Below are 18387 nucleotides of genomic sequence, written 5' to 3'. Positions count from 1 at the left end.
GATGGAAACTACTGAATGAATCAAAGTCAATTATTTCAAATAGCCTGTGAATTTACAGGCAAACACAAACAAGAAGTATTAACAGAATTGTCTGCTCTTGTCAGTCTTTGTGCGGTTTGTGAGAAACAAACATGGAAAACTGGAGAGAGAAGTTGCTTTCAGTCCACTCTACCAAAATAAACGACAGAGAAAAGCCATCTAAAGACACAGCATTTATTTTCAAACCTGGAAAAATTCTGAAATAAACTTCAATCGGTTAGTCCAGGATAGCTTTGAAATCTTGACAAAGAGACGGCTCTGTCACTGTCTTCAGTAGTGCCATAGTATCCTTTGGGATCTTCTTGAATAGCTGCATCTTACCTACCAAAACATCAGAAGCAATTTGTCACTACTGCAAGCAACTAACAATTCTGGTTTAGGGAAAATGCTAATAAAGTAATGAAATCAATACCAGCTGGATCCAATGAAAAAGTTGGAACACCTGGAATACGGGGATAAAAAAGCTGTAATGAAATATGCTACTATTCTTCTGCCTTTAAATCAGGCTAATAAATAAAAAGGTTAAAAATCATATGTTAAAATATTAACAAATGGAGAAAACCAAGCAGCAAATTCCTCCTACTATGTCCTCGTAACAGTTCTTTGATTGGATTTAAGAATTTTAAATTTTTTTTAAAAGCACAAGACCATTTATCCAATAACTATAGCCAGCAAAAAAGGCCTCCTGTCAAACCACAGTTACTTTGAAATACCCTATTTTAAACAATGCTCAGGACAAGGGACAGGCCCTTATCTGGTTGATAATATTTACCTATAGCAGGAAGTTATTCCCAAACTGGTTCTTTTCCCACTCTGCTTTCAGATATGACATCAAAGTAGCCTATGCTTGGAACTGACATATACAAAAAGATTAAAAAAAAATAATTCACATGGAAAATGCACCTTTTGCTATAACCCTGGCAACAGCAATTGTCCCCGCTGTGCCTCCTTGTAAAAGAAGAGAGGTCAACTGGAAAGCCACCCTTAAGGTGGAAAATTCTGGAGACTAAACGAGGCTCTTAAACCAGGAATGGAATTTTTATAAGAGGACATAACAGTTTTGAAACACAGAAGGTCACTGAGTCTATTGTCAACAGAATTATAGACGATAAAAAGGACTTTTTAAAGATTAGGAAGAACACGTAAAATCCTAGCAACAGTTTAAGTCCGTTACCTAAACAGAGTTGGCAAAATTGTCAATGGTGCAGAAAGGCAGAAGTGCTCAATAAACATTTGTTCTGTATTTGGAAAGGAGACAGATGATGTATTTATATCTTATCATGATAAGGAAAGACTCTTGCTCCTTTCCCCACTGGTAATAATAGGAGGGATGTTAAACAGTAACTATGTTTTAAATACCTAACTCTGAAGAATGACGACAACTCGTACTGACAAGCCCCTGATGTTGATATTTAACAGGTTTTGGAACAGTGGGAAGAACCCAAAACCTATGAGCTTGATACTGATTCCCAGAGAGTAACAGAAAGGCATGTGCAGGGACACCAGAAAAAAAAAAAAAATTATATCAATTCCTATCAACAACATGATCTTAAAGGGGTAATAGGTTTTAAACAGCCGATACTAACTCGAAAATGACAACAAAAAGTGTAGTTCTTAAGTCAACACAGGCGCTATTACCAGCCTTGGTCATCTCTGTGCTACTGATCGCTGCGCCATCTAAAGATACTGAGCTCACTTTACAGGAACACACCTGAGAACCAGCGACTTCACTGTCGCAGCTACTCTGACATCCACATACGCTATCTGATTGCCAGAAGTAAGACAAAACTTAAAATACAGTGCTGAAAATTAGCTCCAGTGTCTCCACGTAACGCTCAGCTCTGTAGCAACGTTCCCTACAGTTTGGTGTTCTGATTACAGTAACATCACCCAGGCAGAAGTTTGATGCAGGCCAAACAACACTAACTCACCACACTGAAGAGAAAATTATCTATCACAGAATCACAGAATAGTTTGGGTTGGAAGGGACCTCTAAAGGCCATCTAGTCCAGCCCCCCTGCAGTGAGCAGGGACATCTTCAGCTGGATCAGGTTGCTCAGAGCCCCGTCCAGCCTGACCTGGAATGTTTCCAGGGATGGGGCTGCTGCCACCTCTCTGGGCAGCCTGTGCCAGTGCTTCACCACCCTCACTGTAAAGAATTCCTTACTTATATCTAGTCTAAATGTGTCTCTCTAAATGGATTTTAGTGCATTCCTGCAGGATTGGAGACTTAGTATCTTACTAAATTTGGAAGAAAATACAAATACAAACACCACATAGGATCAGGTGACTGAAAAATAGCCTTTATCTATGATCAGAGATTTTGGAGACATGGAGATAATGATGCAGGTTCACACCAAGGGTATGCATAGGACCTGTCACTACAGATCACAAGATGTCTTTGTACAGCTTTACAGTACCAGCACCTCACCTCACCTTCCCTCCCGCTGAGCCCGAGGTGGGGCATCGGGTGCCTTCTCAGTTCCTTTTCAAAAACAGTTTGAAATTACTTTTAAAACCTCAACCAACTCTTAATGGAAGGAGAAAGGCAGGTGGGAAACAAATATACATCCAGTCAAAGCACCTCCCAAAATTACAGTCGCTGGTCAGTATTCACGTGGCATGACAAGATGACCCCAAACAGCCACCCTCCTGCCAAATTACCCAGTAGATGTTTTGGGGGCTTTTTATAAAAACAGCAACTACAGAAGTGCTCCACCAAGTATTGTATCAACCCTTGCAGCACAGGTGGAACAGGGCTAGCAGAAGTACAGGTGAGATTTCACAGGGCTATAAGAGATGGAGGTCTCTCACATACGGCGCTCGAGTTGTTTGGGCCCCAGTGATCTATTGATCATAGCGAAAGCTTCCATCTTAAAGGTTTGATTAAACTTTTGATACAAAATTTTATTAAAATCAGAAAGCTTGTTAATGTACATTTTAGAACAACACTTTATGCTAAGAAAAAATCCATTTTTAAATGGATTTAAAATCTTTTAAAATCTTTAAAAAATCCATTAGATTCCAAGTTTTATTACAATTAGCCATATTTCAAACTGCAAAAATAATAGAATACTTACAGATTTTTAGGGGCTTAAGCAGGCATTTGTAAACAACTTTGTGGTTTGCCAGTTTGACAGTGAAGGCATGGTAGCAGAGCCATTCTGCTGCCTCAGAAGGGAACATGCCAGATGCACCTTTGTTACCTAAAGCAACCCCTAGAGACAGAACAAGAAAACAGCGTCACTGAAAATGATGAGCATTAAGAAGTACGTCTGACCTCTCCTATAAAATCACCTCAAGATTTGTTACTAAAACCTAGGCAGTCAACGAAGTCTCCCATGTCAGCAAGGACAAAAAATTATTTCCATGAAATTGAGTTTAAGAAAAAAAATGCACTGTGACTCCTATCATGCACTCCATATTTTTCATTCTTGATCTTTACCTCGCAATTACATGATCTGACTGCACACTCAAGACATTTTATTTGTCTAAAAAAAAAAGAAAAAACCAAACCCAAACACACTACTTCATAGCCATTAACATATTATACCTGCATTTTTTGCTTTCAGGATAGAATAGCAGCATGATGCAGTCTCAGAGATGATTCTTAGGAAGAAACAGGGATTGTTTCTGACTTGCTGATTGAATGGAAGCTGGAGAACACAGGCATGGAACCTGTTCACAAAAAACAGCCTACTTAATTACAAGTCATCTGCAATTTCAAGTGAAACTATGATTACACACCTTAGGCACTACACAACATTTAAAAGCACCCAACAGTCTTTAGCTATAGCAACACCGTTAGCATACGACACCTCTCCTACATATACACGTGCCAGGAGTGTAAGACACGTATGTTTGTTCGTAAATTTTGTGCTGAAAGATCTTGAAGCCGCCTGCCTCAGTAACAGAACTCTCTTCTGAGGACAACAACTGTCTTGGAAAGCTAAACTACACATCCTCAGCAGTTCCGTACCACAGACCATGCAGCCAGAGAATATCCACGTGAGCGACTGGGAGAGGAAGAAAAAAAAACCTCAAAACAAAGCCCCACAACAAATTCTGTTCAGGAATTCAGGAAAACAGACCTCCAAATGACATAGTGTTCCACAGACCAGGATCCCCACTCTTTTGTCTATTTGAAAGCCAAAATTATGAAAATTACTCACGCTTCTGTTTGGACATATTTTAAAACTGCTGTGGTTTTTTTTTTTTTTTTCCTTTTTTCCCTTCAGACTCTGGCATTATAAACCTGCTTATGCTGAATATAATCAACAATTACAATGGTGATTTTTAATTACTTGACAATGTATATACTTCTTTAATAAATTAGCCCATCATAAGTGTAATCACTTTGAGAAATCCTGAAATTTTAAAATGTTTAAAGGATAAACATAATTACCACACTGCATCACAGAGCTCTGGCTGAATTAACCTGACATGCTGTTAGCATGGTGGACAGTTTTTTAAAGGTATTCTAACATAAAGACCTTTGTTAGAGTGTGACCATAAAAGCTAACAGAAATAACCAAGTAATCACCTCCAACATCAGAGAAAAACCGTAAGTCACTCATAACACAAATTTAAGAGTTTGACACTTCAATGCTGTAGTAGACAAGCCCAAATACACTTCCTAGACACAAGAATGATACAGGGTGAATGTGGACCAAGCTGAATTTAAGAAGGAAACTAAAATGTCACTTCCTAACAAGTATGAGCCTAGCAAAAGAGCGACACCCAATTCCTGTAGAGAGGGAAGCACCGCAAACCTTTTTTGCATTCAAACAGTAAACAAACAATTCCTTGGTGCTGCCAATCACTCAAAGTTTTCGATGCACAGAGAATAGTATTTTCTCCAAACTTGCTTATCAGCTTTGCTTTCCTTCCCTTATCCTTGTTTAAAACACTCACTTCCTTTGCTGGTCAAGAACAGCTCACAAACCCCAAGATACCACCAGCTAAGGAGCAATTAAGACATTATCAGCAGCTAAGAAACTGCAATTAACTTGGTAGAATGAAACTTCGCTTTAGGTAAAGTCATACAGGTCAAAGTTCTCTATGATTTTAATAGATACAAAGTTCTAAATATCAACCCCTAACAGTATGTGAGTGATAAGGCTTCTCGTCATCCTCCTGACAGCAAAACAGAATGCTTTTCTTTATGCCAGCTGTCAATACCAAGAGACACCGAAAATCCATTTAGTGAAGTGTCACTTAAACCCAGACATCAATATAATCCGGTATCCTGAAACCAGTAATATTATGGAACACGCAAGAATAACGTGACTTACTACTGACATTTACCACTGCACATTTATACGGCACACTTTTTCCTAATCCGTAGCTCCTCCAAGTGGCAAGAAAGAGTAATGAAATATTCATAGTTACTGCAGAAGACAGTGACTTACCTGTAAGCCTGGAGTAAAAATATCTTGTAGATGTTAATGAAAACTGTTCTAAGGCTGTTGATCTAGAACAGATCAGAAACAGAGCTATAGAAATAGTTTACTGTCATGATACAATTCGTTCAAGTTCCACAGCATAAGATGATTTAGAGAACTAGAGCAAAAACATTTTATGCTAAACTTTAAAGATTTCTTTTATGTACCGAAGTTAATAATGTTGTGAAGACTCAGTTCTGGAAGGTGCTGAGACCCCACATTTTAGCTGATGTCAACATTTCCAAATTACGTGGATTACCTCTCAAAATCAACTCTTTATTAGAACCCAAAGCAGTTTTAGTGCTCTTTATCACTAATCACAATATTTCCAAACATCCATTTCCATATTCCCACCTGTAAATCAAGAAATAAACAATGGCATTTCAGTTTGAGGACTGTAATCAATTTGTATTTCATGTTTTTCCCGGCTGTTCTACTTGAATTGAAGGAAAGACTTGATCTGATAGAAGTACAGGTGTAACTACAACAAAGAAAGAAAAAAGAAGCAGTTAAACAAACTCCATGGGCTAATAGACCAAATTAAATTCTGTAAAGTAAGCATCATTTAACTTCTCATGTTACAGAGATTGCCTGCTAATCAATGAGCCAGTAGCTAGAAGATGACTAATTACATTAAACTTAGAAAAAGACTAGATATTGTGGTATTAAGGCTATTAGCTAAGGAACGACTTCAACACCTCAGGGCTGAATAATTTACCCTGCTAAAAAAAAAAAACAAACTAATAACCTTAAACCAAAAACCAGATGTTTTTCTGAAACACATGGTTTTGCCAGACCATTATGAACATCCAGGGACAACCCGGTTATACTCCGTGATCTCTGCAATGCAGGAGCTTAGGCTGGAAGCCACCTCAGTTCACCCTGGCATTCCAGTTACTCAAGTCAAGCTTATCAAAAGCCAAGGTGGCCCTTAAACACCCTTGGCATTCTGATTAGTGCCTCCCAGATTAGTAGCACCAACACCCTCATCAAGGTAAACATCTTGTAGAATGCTGGAGTTGAGTAACTTTCTCAGAACCAGGTAGCCACCGTACGATACGTGACTTCTGGTCACTAGTGACCTGTGCCACATTCAACGGTGTTAACGGCACCTACATTGCACCAAGATGGAACGAAGAAAACAGCAGGCTGCGCAGCAGAACAAAATGTTTAGATTACTGCAGAAGAAACAGAATTGTAAACTCTATTTTGCAGTTCAGTCAACTACACCGCTCACAAAACACCCTTGTGCCTCTCACTATGTACAATATACTGTAAAGCTGACGCTGGAGTACACAACTCTATTTACCTGGAGTAATCGCAGTAAACCTCAAGTGTCTGTATATCTAATAATAAACCACACCATGGGATCAAACGACACTCTGGCAGCTGTTTAAATTTGGAACATCCTGGGATATCATCAACAGGAAAATTCACGACTGTCTTATTGGGGTTTATTAAAAAGCCATACTCAGGAATACCTGTTGCTAGAGTCCTAAAACAGATACAAACAGTTAGCCTAACTTCCCCACAAAAGCAAACAAAAAAACCCCACTACGCTGCGAGGCACGCATGATCACAAAAAAGGATAGAAAGCAAAGAATAAAGGGAACCACGGCCAACTCTTTAGGTTAACGACCGCAGCTAGAAATAAACAAAAGGGAAGATATTAGAGGTAAATAAGTACATAAAATAAACAAGCTTAAGGATATGAGGACAATGGAGAAAAACTTTCACAGATTAATGCAAATGAAGAACTTAAGTCATGAAACATTTGAGACAAGCTGCATAAACCACTCACAGAAACCACTGAGATCAAAACAACTGGAAAAAGACAGGTGAAGAGTTACTGGTTTTGAAAGTTAACAAGAACAAGGAAAATCCACACAACAAGAACCTCATTTATCTGATGAAAAGTTTTGAACTTTCTCCACAAAGCTTTCCCTAAGGATGTGTTCATTCCCTAAGAATGCCTGCTGACTACCTACTACACAGTGGATCAGCAGTGTCATCTCACGGGCAAGCAGCAGTTTGTCTTACTTGGCAATGTGTCCATGTGCAGGCTTCATCCTTTTAAAGAGTGAGAAGAAGAGGTAGGCTCTTCTTGTTGGGGAGTAACAGTCATAACGCTGTCTCCTCAAAATTATTTTCTTGAGTCCCCAAGTTCTAATTCTACATTAGAAAACCCTGTTACTACTGTATTTGTGGCAGAGAGTTCATAGTGTCTGTAAGCAGTTCTGGAAAGCTCGCCCAGAAGAGGCTACTTGCCTACAGAAAATCAAACACAGCTGATGCAGAAGTCAATACAGAACAAAGATGCAGATAACTTCACGGGGCAAGTAGGCCAATACCTGCAACGCTACTGCAAGTGACATTACGCTGGAAAGATGTTAGAGAAATAGCTTGAGGCATCGCCAGCCTCTTAGTTTGACTTATCATTCCCAGAACTGTAAATCTGCACATCCCTGGAAATTTCTTTCGGTTCTGATAAGGAAATGAGGACAAATGAAGTCTTCAAAGTACACGATCCACTATTTAATATAATTTATGCTTCAAACTTTACTTAACTGATTTTGCCATCACCTCTCAGGCTCACCACAGAGCTGCTTCTTTCTGATTATTGAAAAAGCATGATGCAACCGACCGCATTGCAGATGCTAAGCTGTTCTGCAAGACCTCTCCGCTGGATCTTTAAAAGCGGCTTTGGCATCAGCAGAATTCCTTTTGGATACTGACTGTACATTCATATCCACCGTAACCAGGAACCTCTTTTGGGGCCAAATTTTTTAAAAAAGGTACTTCTGAAGCACACTAAAGAATTACTGTTTGAAAACTTCCAGGCGAGCTGCGTGCTGCCATGTTATCAGTATCTTCAAATACTCACCCCAGAATACTAATGACCAGAAAATTTTCAGCAATATTGGATCAGAGAAAAGTTGCATTCTTTCCCAGGAATAAAAGGTAGCAGCACGCCTGCCCAATAAAAACTTTTTAAGAATGTAACTAAAATTTCTTTAAAATTTGAGGGAAATGGTCTTAAAAGACATCTGTCAGCTGCTTTGGTTAGTTTGCACTACTAATTGCTGGTAGAAGCTCCATCAAGGTCACCAGCTAGGTCCCTAATTCAAACTTCAGCAGGAATCCCCCACCATCTGGACTGCAACAGATTGTTAGCTGGCCGTCAAGAATGTAGCTATCAGGATTCTTCACAAGCACAGGCTACCAGTAAGGACGCCAATACAGCCCTTGATTATCAACCCATAAAACAAATATACTTATATGTACAAGCATGTACAAAGATGAAAAAGAATGACCTAAAAGGTGTTAATGCTTATTACTTTGAAGTCTATGTCTTTAATAGCATACCTTAGAAAAGTTCTTGCCTGCATTAAATGTGGCGTAACCAGCAAAAAGTCATCAATGAGACGTATTAAGACTCTGTAACCAAGAAGAAATTGATGTTAGATGTTTTTATAGGTAATCCTTTCAAATTTTTGTCACTCTTCAGAGCAACAATGTGCCCAGTTTAATTCACAAGACAGTAGGGGCCAACATGATCTCCAAATCGAGTCTTGTGAAGAAATTCTCAGTTCTGCTTCTTTCCTAAAACTGAATGGAAAAAAAAAAAAAGAAAGCAAAGGGGCTGGCTACACGAAGCATGACAGGAATTTACAGCACACAAGCTATTCCACAGTAGCTTCCTGGATGTAGGTTTTTACATTTTCCGAGGGAGAATTTGCAGTATCTTAATCCACAAGACAAAACGTGGTGTAATACCAAGTACACAAGCAGATATCAGAGTCTTGATGTGCTTTAACACTTTATCTTCATTTACTATATAACAACTTGTTTGTGAAGTTATAACTTGAATGTAAACCAGACTACTGTCTACCACTGTAAAGGCTGGAATTTTCTTTTTCAACAGAATTCAGCCCCAAGCACGCTCACATTTTTCTGATAAATCCTGCCTAGCAGATCACAAAGAGGAAGCTCTGGAGATGATCTTATCCAGTCTCCTCTTCAAAGCAGGAATACTGCCGTCACTATGATCAGATTAGCTGCACCTCTGCCTAGCCAAGTCAATAGCCAAGGTTATTTTTTTAACTTAAAAGGCCAAAAGAAACTATCCAAATCATTCAACAGCCACCTAAGTAACATTCTAAAATCTGCTCTGTATAAAAACAGCTGCTGCACTAAAGACTGCATTCTTCTGAATCAGTTTCATAATTTCAGTATGTATAAACAACATCCTCTGAAAGCAAGAGATAGCTGTTTGGACTCATATCATCACAGCATCCTAAAGCCTATAAGAAGAACTCCACTACTTGTGTAAAGAAATGTTTAAAATTATGAGACTTTCCATGACCCAGTGAGCCTCCCAAGAAGAGAGACCAGACAGATGCACTTATCGGCAGTACTCCTACACACTTCTTCAGATTTTTTTCTTCCTTAGGGCAGAATTCATAGAAACGGAGGGAGACAGATGTGTGAACTCAGACAAGCTGCAGGGTCCAGCTCATGCCTGAAGACCCTATTCTGGGATCCAGCTGGGTATCAGTTCATATGGAGGTAAAAGGGACCCCAAAGTTTTTACAGCTAATAAAGGGGTAGAGCTTTTATCAGGGTAGCTTTCTGTCAAGCTCCTAAAAAGCAAGCACAAAGACCTAGAAGATACACCAAGAGCCACACTGGGCTTCAAACAAGAGCCAACACACCTTGCAAAAAATCTGCAGTAAAGCTGTGACCTTGACAAAACGCTAAGATTTATAGATGGTGGATCGGAAAGCCCTCAGGCAGAAGCCTGGAGTATCAGAAAGCCTGTAACAAGCGTCCCATTGTGTTTGAGGACAAAAGACCACAAGTGTTGTGGGAAGGAGTGAGGAGAACCATAAAACTCTTAGAAGTACAAGAACAGCTTGTCAGACTCTTCACATTACCCCCGAATACTGCGCTCGTGGTAAGGACAGGTCTCCTACCCAATCTGGGAAAGCTTGTTTTCAGCACTTTTCTTCCCAATCTTATGACAAACAGAGAAATTCAAAACAACCACAGTGACACTGAAGGTACAGAGATGTTTGTGTGTACCAACAATCCTAACGGAGAGCTGGAAATTCAAAATTAAACTTCAGAGAAAATGTCCAACACATATAGCAGACATTATGCATTACTGTAACGGAGCACAGACCAAAGCATCCCTACCCATCCTGCTGTACTCCACAGAGCAATCTGTTTTCCATGTCTCCATAGCATAAACTGCAAAGTAAGGTCGACAAAATGGAGCCCTGTGGAATCCCACAGCACTGCAAGTAGTACCTAGTAAAGAATGACAGAAAAAAAAAATATTTTAACAAAAATCAAAACATGCAACAAGAAGATTGCAATGGCCATTAAACATTTACTTATCTTTTTCAAGTATAACATATACATTTCAATAAGAAAAATGCTACATGCTTGCTAAGTAGCCTTACTTAGATTTGTTGTTCTTGCCTCTACAAGAATCTACATACGGCTCCAGAAGTTTTAAGTTAAACAGTGAAGAAGACCACTAATACATCTATTCCTTTCTTATTAGCAAACCCCAGCAGACAACTGCCATTAAACAAAAGAAATTGTATAACTGATCTCAAACCACAATGCCTCCTTCCTCCTTCAGCTGCAGAGCCACCCTTCATTTAAGCTTTGTAATTCTTTATGTTACACGTTGCACAGCTTCAAAACAAATGTTCTTGTACAAGAAACAAAGTGCACTGGACAAATCTTTCAAACTATAATTTATTTTTAATTATTATCCAAATAGCTCCTAGCAGGTGCCCAATAAAAATCCACAGGCTGAATCTCGTACTGTACATCTCCATCAGGAATTAAATTCAGGTGGATTTTGAGATGGAACACTTCCAACTTTTCTCAGAAACAGCAGGCATCCACATCAAATTCAAATATAAATGTTCAAAGCTATCAAATCTTGAAAAGTTTTCTGGAAAAAAAAAAAAGCTCTTTCAGCAGCACAAGTCACAGTAAAAATGTTTAAGTATGAAATAATTTAAATCAATAATTTACATTGAGGTGTTTATTTTTTGTTTATACTTGCACAGCACGAGCTGGCCAAGGAAAATATTGTCTTGGGCTTTTGTTTTATTGTTTGTTTTGGTTTCTCCCCCCCCCCCCAATAAGTATCACTTTCATTTTAGGGAAATTTCTGATGGCTTAGCCCAATAGAGCATGTGATCTAATTTTATACATCCCAGCTATACTGTAAATCACATTTATTTCCTCATTTAACTGCTCAGGCATGAAGCTATCTTACTTCTAATTAGGAAAACCCACTACGCCCTGTGAAATACTAACCTTTATTATCTGTAATTACACTCAATTTCCCCCCCACCCGGCTGGAAAAGTTCACTGAAGTTATCGGTTGTCATTTTGCAAAAGTAAATCTTGATTTGTTTCTCGTGGCTTCAAAGAATTCACAGAGACATGGCCAGGGGGATGTTCACTAATACCTCCCTCATCTTGTTACCTGTACAAAGCCAGCAAGACCACACACAGTAACAGTGACGTACCGCATCTAGAGAAGCTACTGAAGACAGAGTTCCCCGTTACCTCGTGGATTATTCTATGCTGGCAGCAACAGAATGAGTACGCCTCACAAAACCCGAGGGAATTATTTTCACAACACTCCTCTGAAGTGGTGAGCTATTACAACGTTCATTTCACCATTACTACATGAATGGCTTAGCGAAACTGAAGAGAATCAAATTATGCAACTGGACCCCAGAGCCACACACTACAGTGACCTTACCTATGTTTTGAGTCATCTGCACATTTTTCTAGCAGTAGTTTTACATTTTTCCAGACTTTTGCTGAATGTGTCAAATGGTATTAAAAGGTTCCTTCGAGGTCCCCAGCTCAACCGTTAGCATTTTTCTCAAAATATCAAGTGAACGTTGACTAACTGTGATGGCTTCTGGAGAACCATCAGTTAAAGTGTATATCTATTTAGTACACTTATTTGCAGTTTGGGGTTTTTTTTTTGAACAAATGAGAATGAGCTACTTAAAAAGGGCAAATTCATTCCAGGACAAACTATTCTTCAGCTAAGCTGTGGCTGAATTTAAGGAAGTGTGAAGTTGGCTTTGTTGGGGTGCGCTTTCTTTAAAACCAAATGTTTAAAAACATTTATTAGATTTATTAATTAAATGTATTAAACATACTGATGTCGGTGAGTCCTTATTAACAGCATGCCATGTCAGCATTCTCGTGATCCTGCCAAAGGGAGTATAAGTACCAATGCTAGAAAAACCCCTTCTGTTTGCCTCCTTGAAAGCTTTTCTCCCCTCCCTCAGCCCTGTAAGATGAAGCATGCTACATTTTTTCAAGAGCAAGAAGCTATTCATTCTAATACACCTCACTCTGAATTTACAAATAAAGATCATGTAAGTACTTGCTTTCTAGACATGCTATACATTTGGTACCTAGAGGCAAAATGTAAATACCAGATCAGTATCTCCAGCAACACAAGAACCCGCACTATTACCCTCTATAACATCTGATTCCTAATTTTGGAGTTGCCAATAATTTTAATGCCTGTTGTTACTGCCTTTTATTTTTATTGTAACTTGACAAATAGCAAGGCCATGCAGAAAAGGTTTAATTTTGCACTACAAGGAAATGACTAATAAGGCTTTTGCATGATTGCTTGGATGTTATCTTGCTTTTGTTCACCACTACGGAACACAACATTTTAAAGTATTTTTCTTTTGAACTACAGCTGCAGTTTTAAATGAAGAAGGTTACATATTTGTAGAATAATGCATTCCGTATGTAATTAACAGCATCCAGGCGGGCAAGAGAAACTGTATTCAATATCCATTTGATTCAAAACTTCTCACGCTTTTATGCAGCTTAAACAGATAAACAGATTTCAAACTAACATGAAATCAAAACCTTCAAAAGACAGCTATCAAAAATCCCCTGAGCCAATTAAGTATCCTGCTTAACAGAAAAAAACCAACTAACCAAAACCCACCAAACACACTATACAAAGAAAAACTAACATCTTTTTTACCTGCTCCCAATCTCCAGGATGTTGTTATGTATCATTTGAAGAAAAAAAGTAAACAGACTGGAACTTGTCTCATTAAAAGTTAAGCTCTAGAAATGGGACAAAACAAAACAAGATTTGCACTTTAGAAATGTACTGAAACTAAAAATACAGCAAACACTTAAGATACACTGAAACCTTTATGAGAAGTTAGACTGTAGTAGTTCAAACCTGTAAGGAAAGAAAAAAACCACCTAAACCCAAGATCTGAACACACACACTTAAAAAGCTGTTCACATCCAACAAGTAAACGGTGCAGTTCTGGGCTTTTGTTCTGCTTTAGGAGAAAAGCAGTTTTGATTGGTCTTACATGGGAAAATAAGTCAAATACAAAATCTGAAACCACTTTTTAATTGCTGGTATATTGTATACTACATTGGATTATTACAATGTATGAGACCTCACCCCTTTGGCCACTTTCTATCCTGAAGGACAATTTCTGCAACTGTCTCGTTCTTTACGATTCCCCAAGTACAGATACACTCACTTGCCAGTTCTGCTGCAACGACACACTCCTTGCCACATATTACCAATGATTTCCTGCATGATTGTCCACCCAATATTTATGAAGCTTTTTGTGATAAAAATTGTGGAACAAAAAATACATTTAGAACAGCTTAAACCCCTTCAACCATCACTTTGTGTGAAGGAAAGCAAAATTACTTCCTATTTGCATAGATTAAACATCAGACAAATGCAGCCACCATTTGACGGAGCCCTATGAGATCATGGCTATTTGTACTGAAAAGTTAACGTGAGCACCTGTGGTACAGACACCCAGGCTGACATGGCACTTTCCTCAGAATACTTTTTTTTAATAAAGTAATGAAACACACACGCACACAAATTATTTTCAAATGTAAAATATTTTCAAACAGGACGGTGCTGTTCATGTAGTAACTAGCATAGTTATCTAAATCAGATGTCCAACGGAAAACCCACCAAACCAAAACCTACATACACATCATCAGAGATCCAGCCAGTTTTCATTTTCATCCATGTACTCACTAGGCTCTCTGCACTTTGGAGGATCCTGGAGTTGAGCACCACCCACACTGTATACTCTACTCCTATGTCCATAGATACACAAGATCATTTTACTTGCCTCTTACAAGCATAAATTACCCTATGACAAAATTTTCCACTGGCAAGTTTAGAAAAAAAAAAATTAAAGAGGAAGTAGCCTCTGAGAAAATACCTGTCTGGCCATCTGATGCTCAGGAATCTTGGAGGTTGTTATCATGGAACACCGTGATGCTGGGCAATAAAATGTGTTAAGAAACTGATTGAGCATATCACCTACTTCTATGCCATTCTCTGTCATCCTCCTTGCACAGAAGGAAGTTTTGAGAACAAACATTTGGAATTAGTACAGTTCTCTGCAGCACAAGAATTAAAACAAGAGAAGGATGCTTGCTTCTTGTAACAGAGCGTCAGCTGGGGTAAATCTAAAATACATATAACTTTTAACCGTACTTTAAATCACTGGAAGTGAGAAATCTCTTTAAAAAAAATACCAGAGTTGATCTTGATTTGTGTTGCATTTTAACTCCTCTAAAGGAGAGTTCATTCTTATCATTTGCCAGTTAATTATTAAAATAAGCTTTTTTTAAAAGAATAATATTTTTCTATTCTGTGTCATTTGCTATTCAAGACGCCACAACTATTTCCTTAGCTACTTAGCTGAGAATACATTTTGCTCATTCTTAGTTCTGCACCTTTTGGGGACAGCAAATGCTGAAGCCCTGCTTTACCAGATAGTTAATTTCTCACTTGAGAACTGCTGCAACAAACAATGGAATTAGGAAAGGAAAAAGAAAACCATGGTTAAAATGAAAGTCTGAGACAACAAGGAGAAAATCTGGGAAGAAGCTGCAAGGACGTTTTGTCAGATTTCTCTCCTGGTGCACTCCTTCCACTGAAAACTGAAAGCCCCTTATAAACATCAAAGAAGAGATGACAAAAATCTTCCTGTGGAAGGTGCTGGGTGACTACAAGAGAGGTGGTGTCACCACATAATATGTACATTCAATTAAAATCCTAATCTTCCTCCAATTCTTCCGTAGCTTTCTTTTTCAGCTGAAAAGAAGCCTCCCACTACTTACCTGCTCAACTATTATTGCATTTTGCAATGAGGCGTTCTCCTGAAGCTGGGACACAAACTGCTTCATGTCTGGCATAAAATCCTTGAAAGTAGAAACCTGGATATTGAGTGTAAAGAAATAAATGCAATAGAAAATTCAGAACCAGACTCTTTTATTCAGTGAAGGTCAAAGGGCCAGCCTTATTGCATTATTTTAATCCAAGAATTCTGCTATTGTTAAAATGAAATACTTCCCTCACAGAATCTCTATTTCCACAACAGCTTTATCTTTATTCTTACTAACATTGAGTAAAAAGTGTAAAAAGTAGAGTAAAAGAAGCTTTGCTGCCTCTGGAAAACATCCAACACTATTAAAAAAGGGTTTATGAAGTAATTGCCTAATTCAAATCGTGACTAAAGAAAAAAAAGCTATAAACAAAAATATTGCTTGGACCAAAATATATCTACAGCAGCAAACAGAAGAAATCAGCAAGTCATACATGTCTCCTATAGAACTTCCTGGCTTTTCCACTTGTGGTAATCATAATCACGGCGTAGCGCCGTATGCAGTAGACAGTTCTTTTCTCAGGGTTTAAGATCCGTGATATCACTTCCACAAGTTTATTGTGAGGAATGGTATCATAAGCCCTGGACACATCAGCCTGAAACAGAAGAAATATCTTCCATTATGCATTCATCAGTATCCCCGTAAACACTATGGTAGTATGAAAAAAGTATTGTTGTAGTATATAAACAAGGCTGAAGGATAAATCACACCGGAGTGGAATTATTGCATCATTCGGTCCAAATTTGTGACAAAACAAAAACCTCACTGCTTATCTGCAAAACCTTTCCTCACTCATCAATGAGTTTTCCCTTACAAGGGATAACCGAACCATGTTTTAGCACAATTCTTGTCATTAACAGAAGGTGATACCATATGCAACCTCAAATCTAATGCTGAACCTTCAATCATTTAACTAAGGTTTATTGCTGTTATTTTTGGATGATTAAAAATTTTAAGAAACCTTCCTCTCCATATGATCACGGAGGTGACATCTTAGGCTTTTGGAAAGATGCAAACCCGGATGTAGCTTTTTTTTTTTTTTTTTACCTTTCCTAAACCTCACACTGCAATCTTACCTCTGCTTTTATTTGTCATCGTCAAAATTCAAAACCTTCTGATGAAGCAACAATCTTAGGAGAACTATGTCAATGACACGATTCTTTCGCTTGAAAGATAACAAGACAACCATTGAAAGTAATTTCAGGACAGAAAGGCAACTGACATAGGAGAGCAGGGGGAAGGAGCCCCACTGTAACACACAGAAATCTGTGTAATCTACATACATCTGTATAAATGGCCCCAATTCAAAGCTATGAATTGAGCTCAAACGCAGAAGGTTTTGCCTGCTAGACATAACTGAAACACAAGTGTTAAGAAGAAACTCCTTCAAATAGAGGGGGTACAAATACTCTTTTTTTTTCCAGCAGGAAAAGAAACTTGTTGGAGAGACACTAGAGTTCCAGCGTTCATTTTTAACATAAACTAATGCTACTGAGATAGAAGAGACCTATTTTTAAAAAGATGCTGAATTTATCCAAATGCACATAGAAAGTTTTTCCTGGTTTTCCTTTGGGAAGAGGCCCTAAAAGCATATCTGAGTTTATATCTCTGTCCCATTTTTATACCCACGTAAATGTAACTGCAAAAATCCAGTGCACGTGCAGCAGCAAGAGCTGCTACATGACAGAAGGATGGACAGAAGAATATCCAAGCAAAGGAAGTGCTATTGCAGGGACATGCCCTCTTAAAAAATAAAACAACCAACCAACCTCTCACCCCAATAAACAACCAGAGTCTGTGTTAGGTATGCACAAAAGTTTATTTTGAAGAAGAAACAATTATGCAGCCAGATCACAGCTATTACAGCTACAAAAGTATCTGCACAAGCTGACTTTGAAAAGCTAGTTTGAATATGTCATCATAAAGACATACCTTTACATAGTAGAAATGAGGAATTTCGCCATCCGATTCAAGAACCTTTGTCACAAACTTCTTCCAGGTCTTGTAGATATCATCCTTCCCAAACACTGAAGAGCCGATAAAACTGGTGTTTATGGTCCGTTCATAATTTAACACACTAAACAGGTTTTTCAGTCGAGTGTTGTAGTGATGCATCTAAAGAGACCAAAGAGACCTTAAAGTCTGTTGAAACATTAAATACCGTACAATTCACAGATTTCACATCGAGATGAAATATGAGATTAAATTTATATATTTACTATAATATTTTGGTCAACTGCAGGTTTCAGAAAGCCTGAATATAGCTGCAGTAACTGCTTGGAAGTGACAAAACAGTCTCAGAGATTTTTTTTTTTAAATATTTAAATCCTATGGAAAATGGTTTTTTTTTTCTGTATTTGATCTTGGACCTCAAGGAGATAAATAGGTGGAACTCCAACAAACAAAACCACCACCGATTAGAAGGTAAATTCTTACATATCACTTATTCTCTCTTCTGGAAATGATCACCACAACAAGAACAGTAAAAAGAACATGTGCCCCGAGACTTGAGGCTGACTCCAGCCGCACCGTCAGCTCAGCCTCCGGAGGTACTTTGTGCGAGTACTTCGCACAGATTTAACTCTGGCTGCGGGAACAGTGACGTACACCAGAGTGGCGGTGAAGTCGTGCAGGCTGATTAGCTCTGCAAACA

At 38.4% G+C, this 18387-nt stretch overlaps 1 protein-coding gene across 1 annotated transcript in view; it reads right to left on the bottom strand.

The window, feature by feature from the left end:
- Positions 1–256: 256 nt before the first annotated feature.
- TERT (telomerase reverse transcriptase) overlaps positions 257–18387 on the bottom strand; it is a 31649-nt gene continuing 13518 nt past the window's right edge. Inside the window, exons 5-16 of the mRNA XM_086469588.1 lie at positions 17667–17849; positions 16168–16329; positions 15690–15785; positions 13549–13634; positions 10683–10796; positions 8850–8921; positions 6793–6978; positions 5838–5964; positions 5451–5512; positions 3593–3717; positions 3120–3257; positions 257–360 (exon numbers count right to left, since the gene is read on the bottom strand). Of these exons, the coding sequence (XP_086325714.1) occupies positions 257–360; positions 3120–3257; positions 3593–3717; positions 5451–5512; positions 5838–5964; positions 6793–6978; positions 8850–8921; positions 10683–10796; positions 13549–13634; positions 15690–15785; positions 16168–16329; positions 17667–17849 (1455 nt within the window). The remainder of the gene's footprint in view (positions 361–3119; positions 3258–3592; positions 3718–5450; positions 5513–5837; positions 5965–6792; positions 6979–8849; positions 8922–10682; positions 10797–13548; positions 13635–15689; positions 15786–16167; positions 16330–17666; positions 17850–18387) is intronic.

Source organism: Leptosomus discolor, chromosome 8, assembly GCF_034619465.1.
Source record: "Leptosomus discolor isolate bLepDis1 chromosome 8, bLepDis1.hap2, whole genome shotgun sequence".
In the NCBI taxonomy this organism is placed as follows: domain Eukaryota; kingdom Metazoa; phylum Chordata; class Aves; order Leptosomiformes; family Leptosomidae; genus Leptosomus; species Leptosomus discolor.
The sequence above is the reverse complement of the archived record's forward strand: the minus strand, read 5'-3'. Positions and strand labels throughout refer to the sequence as shown.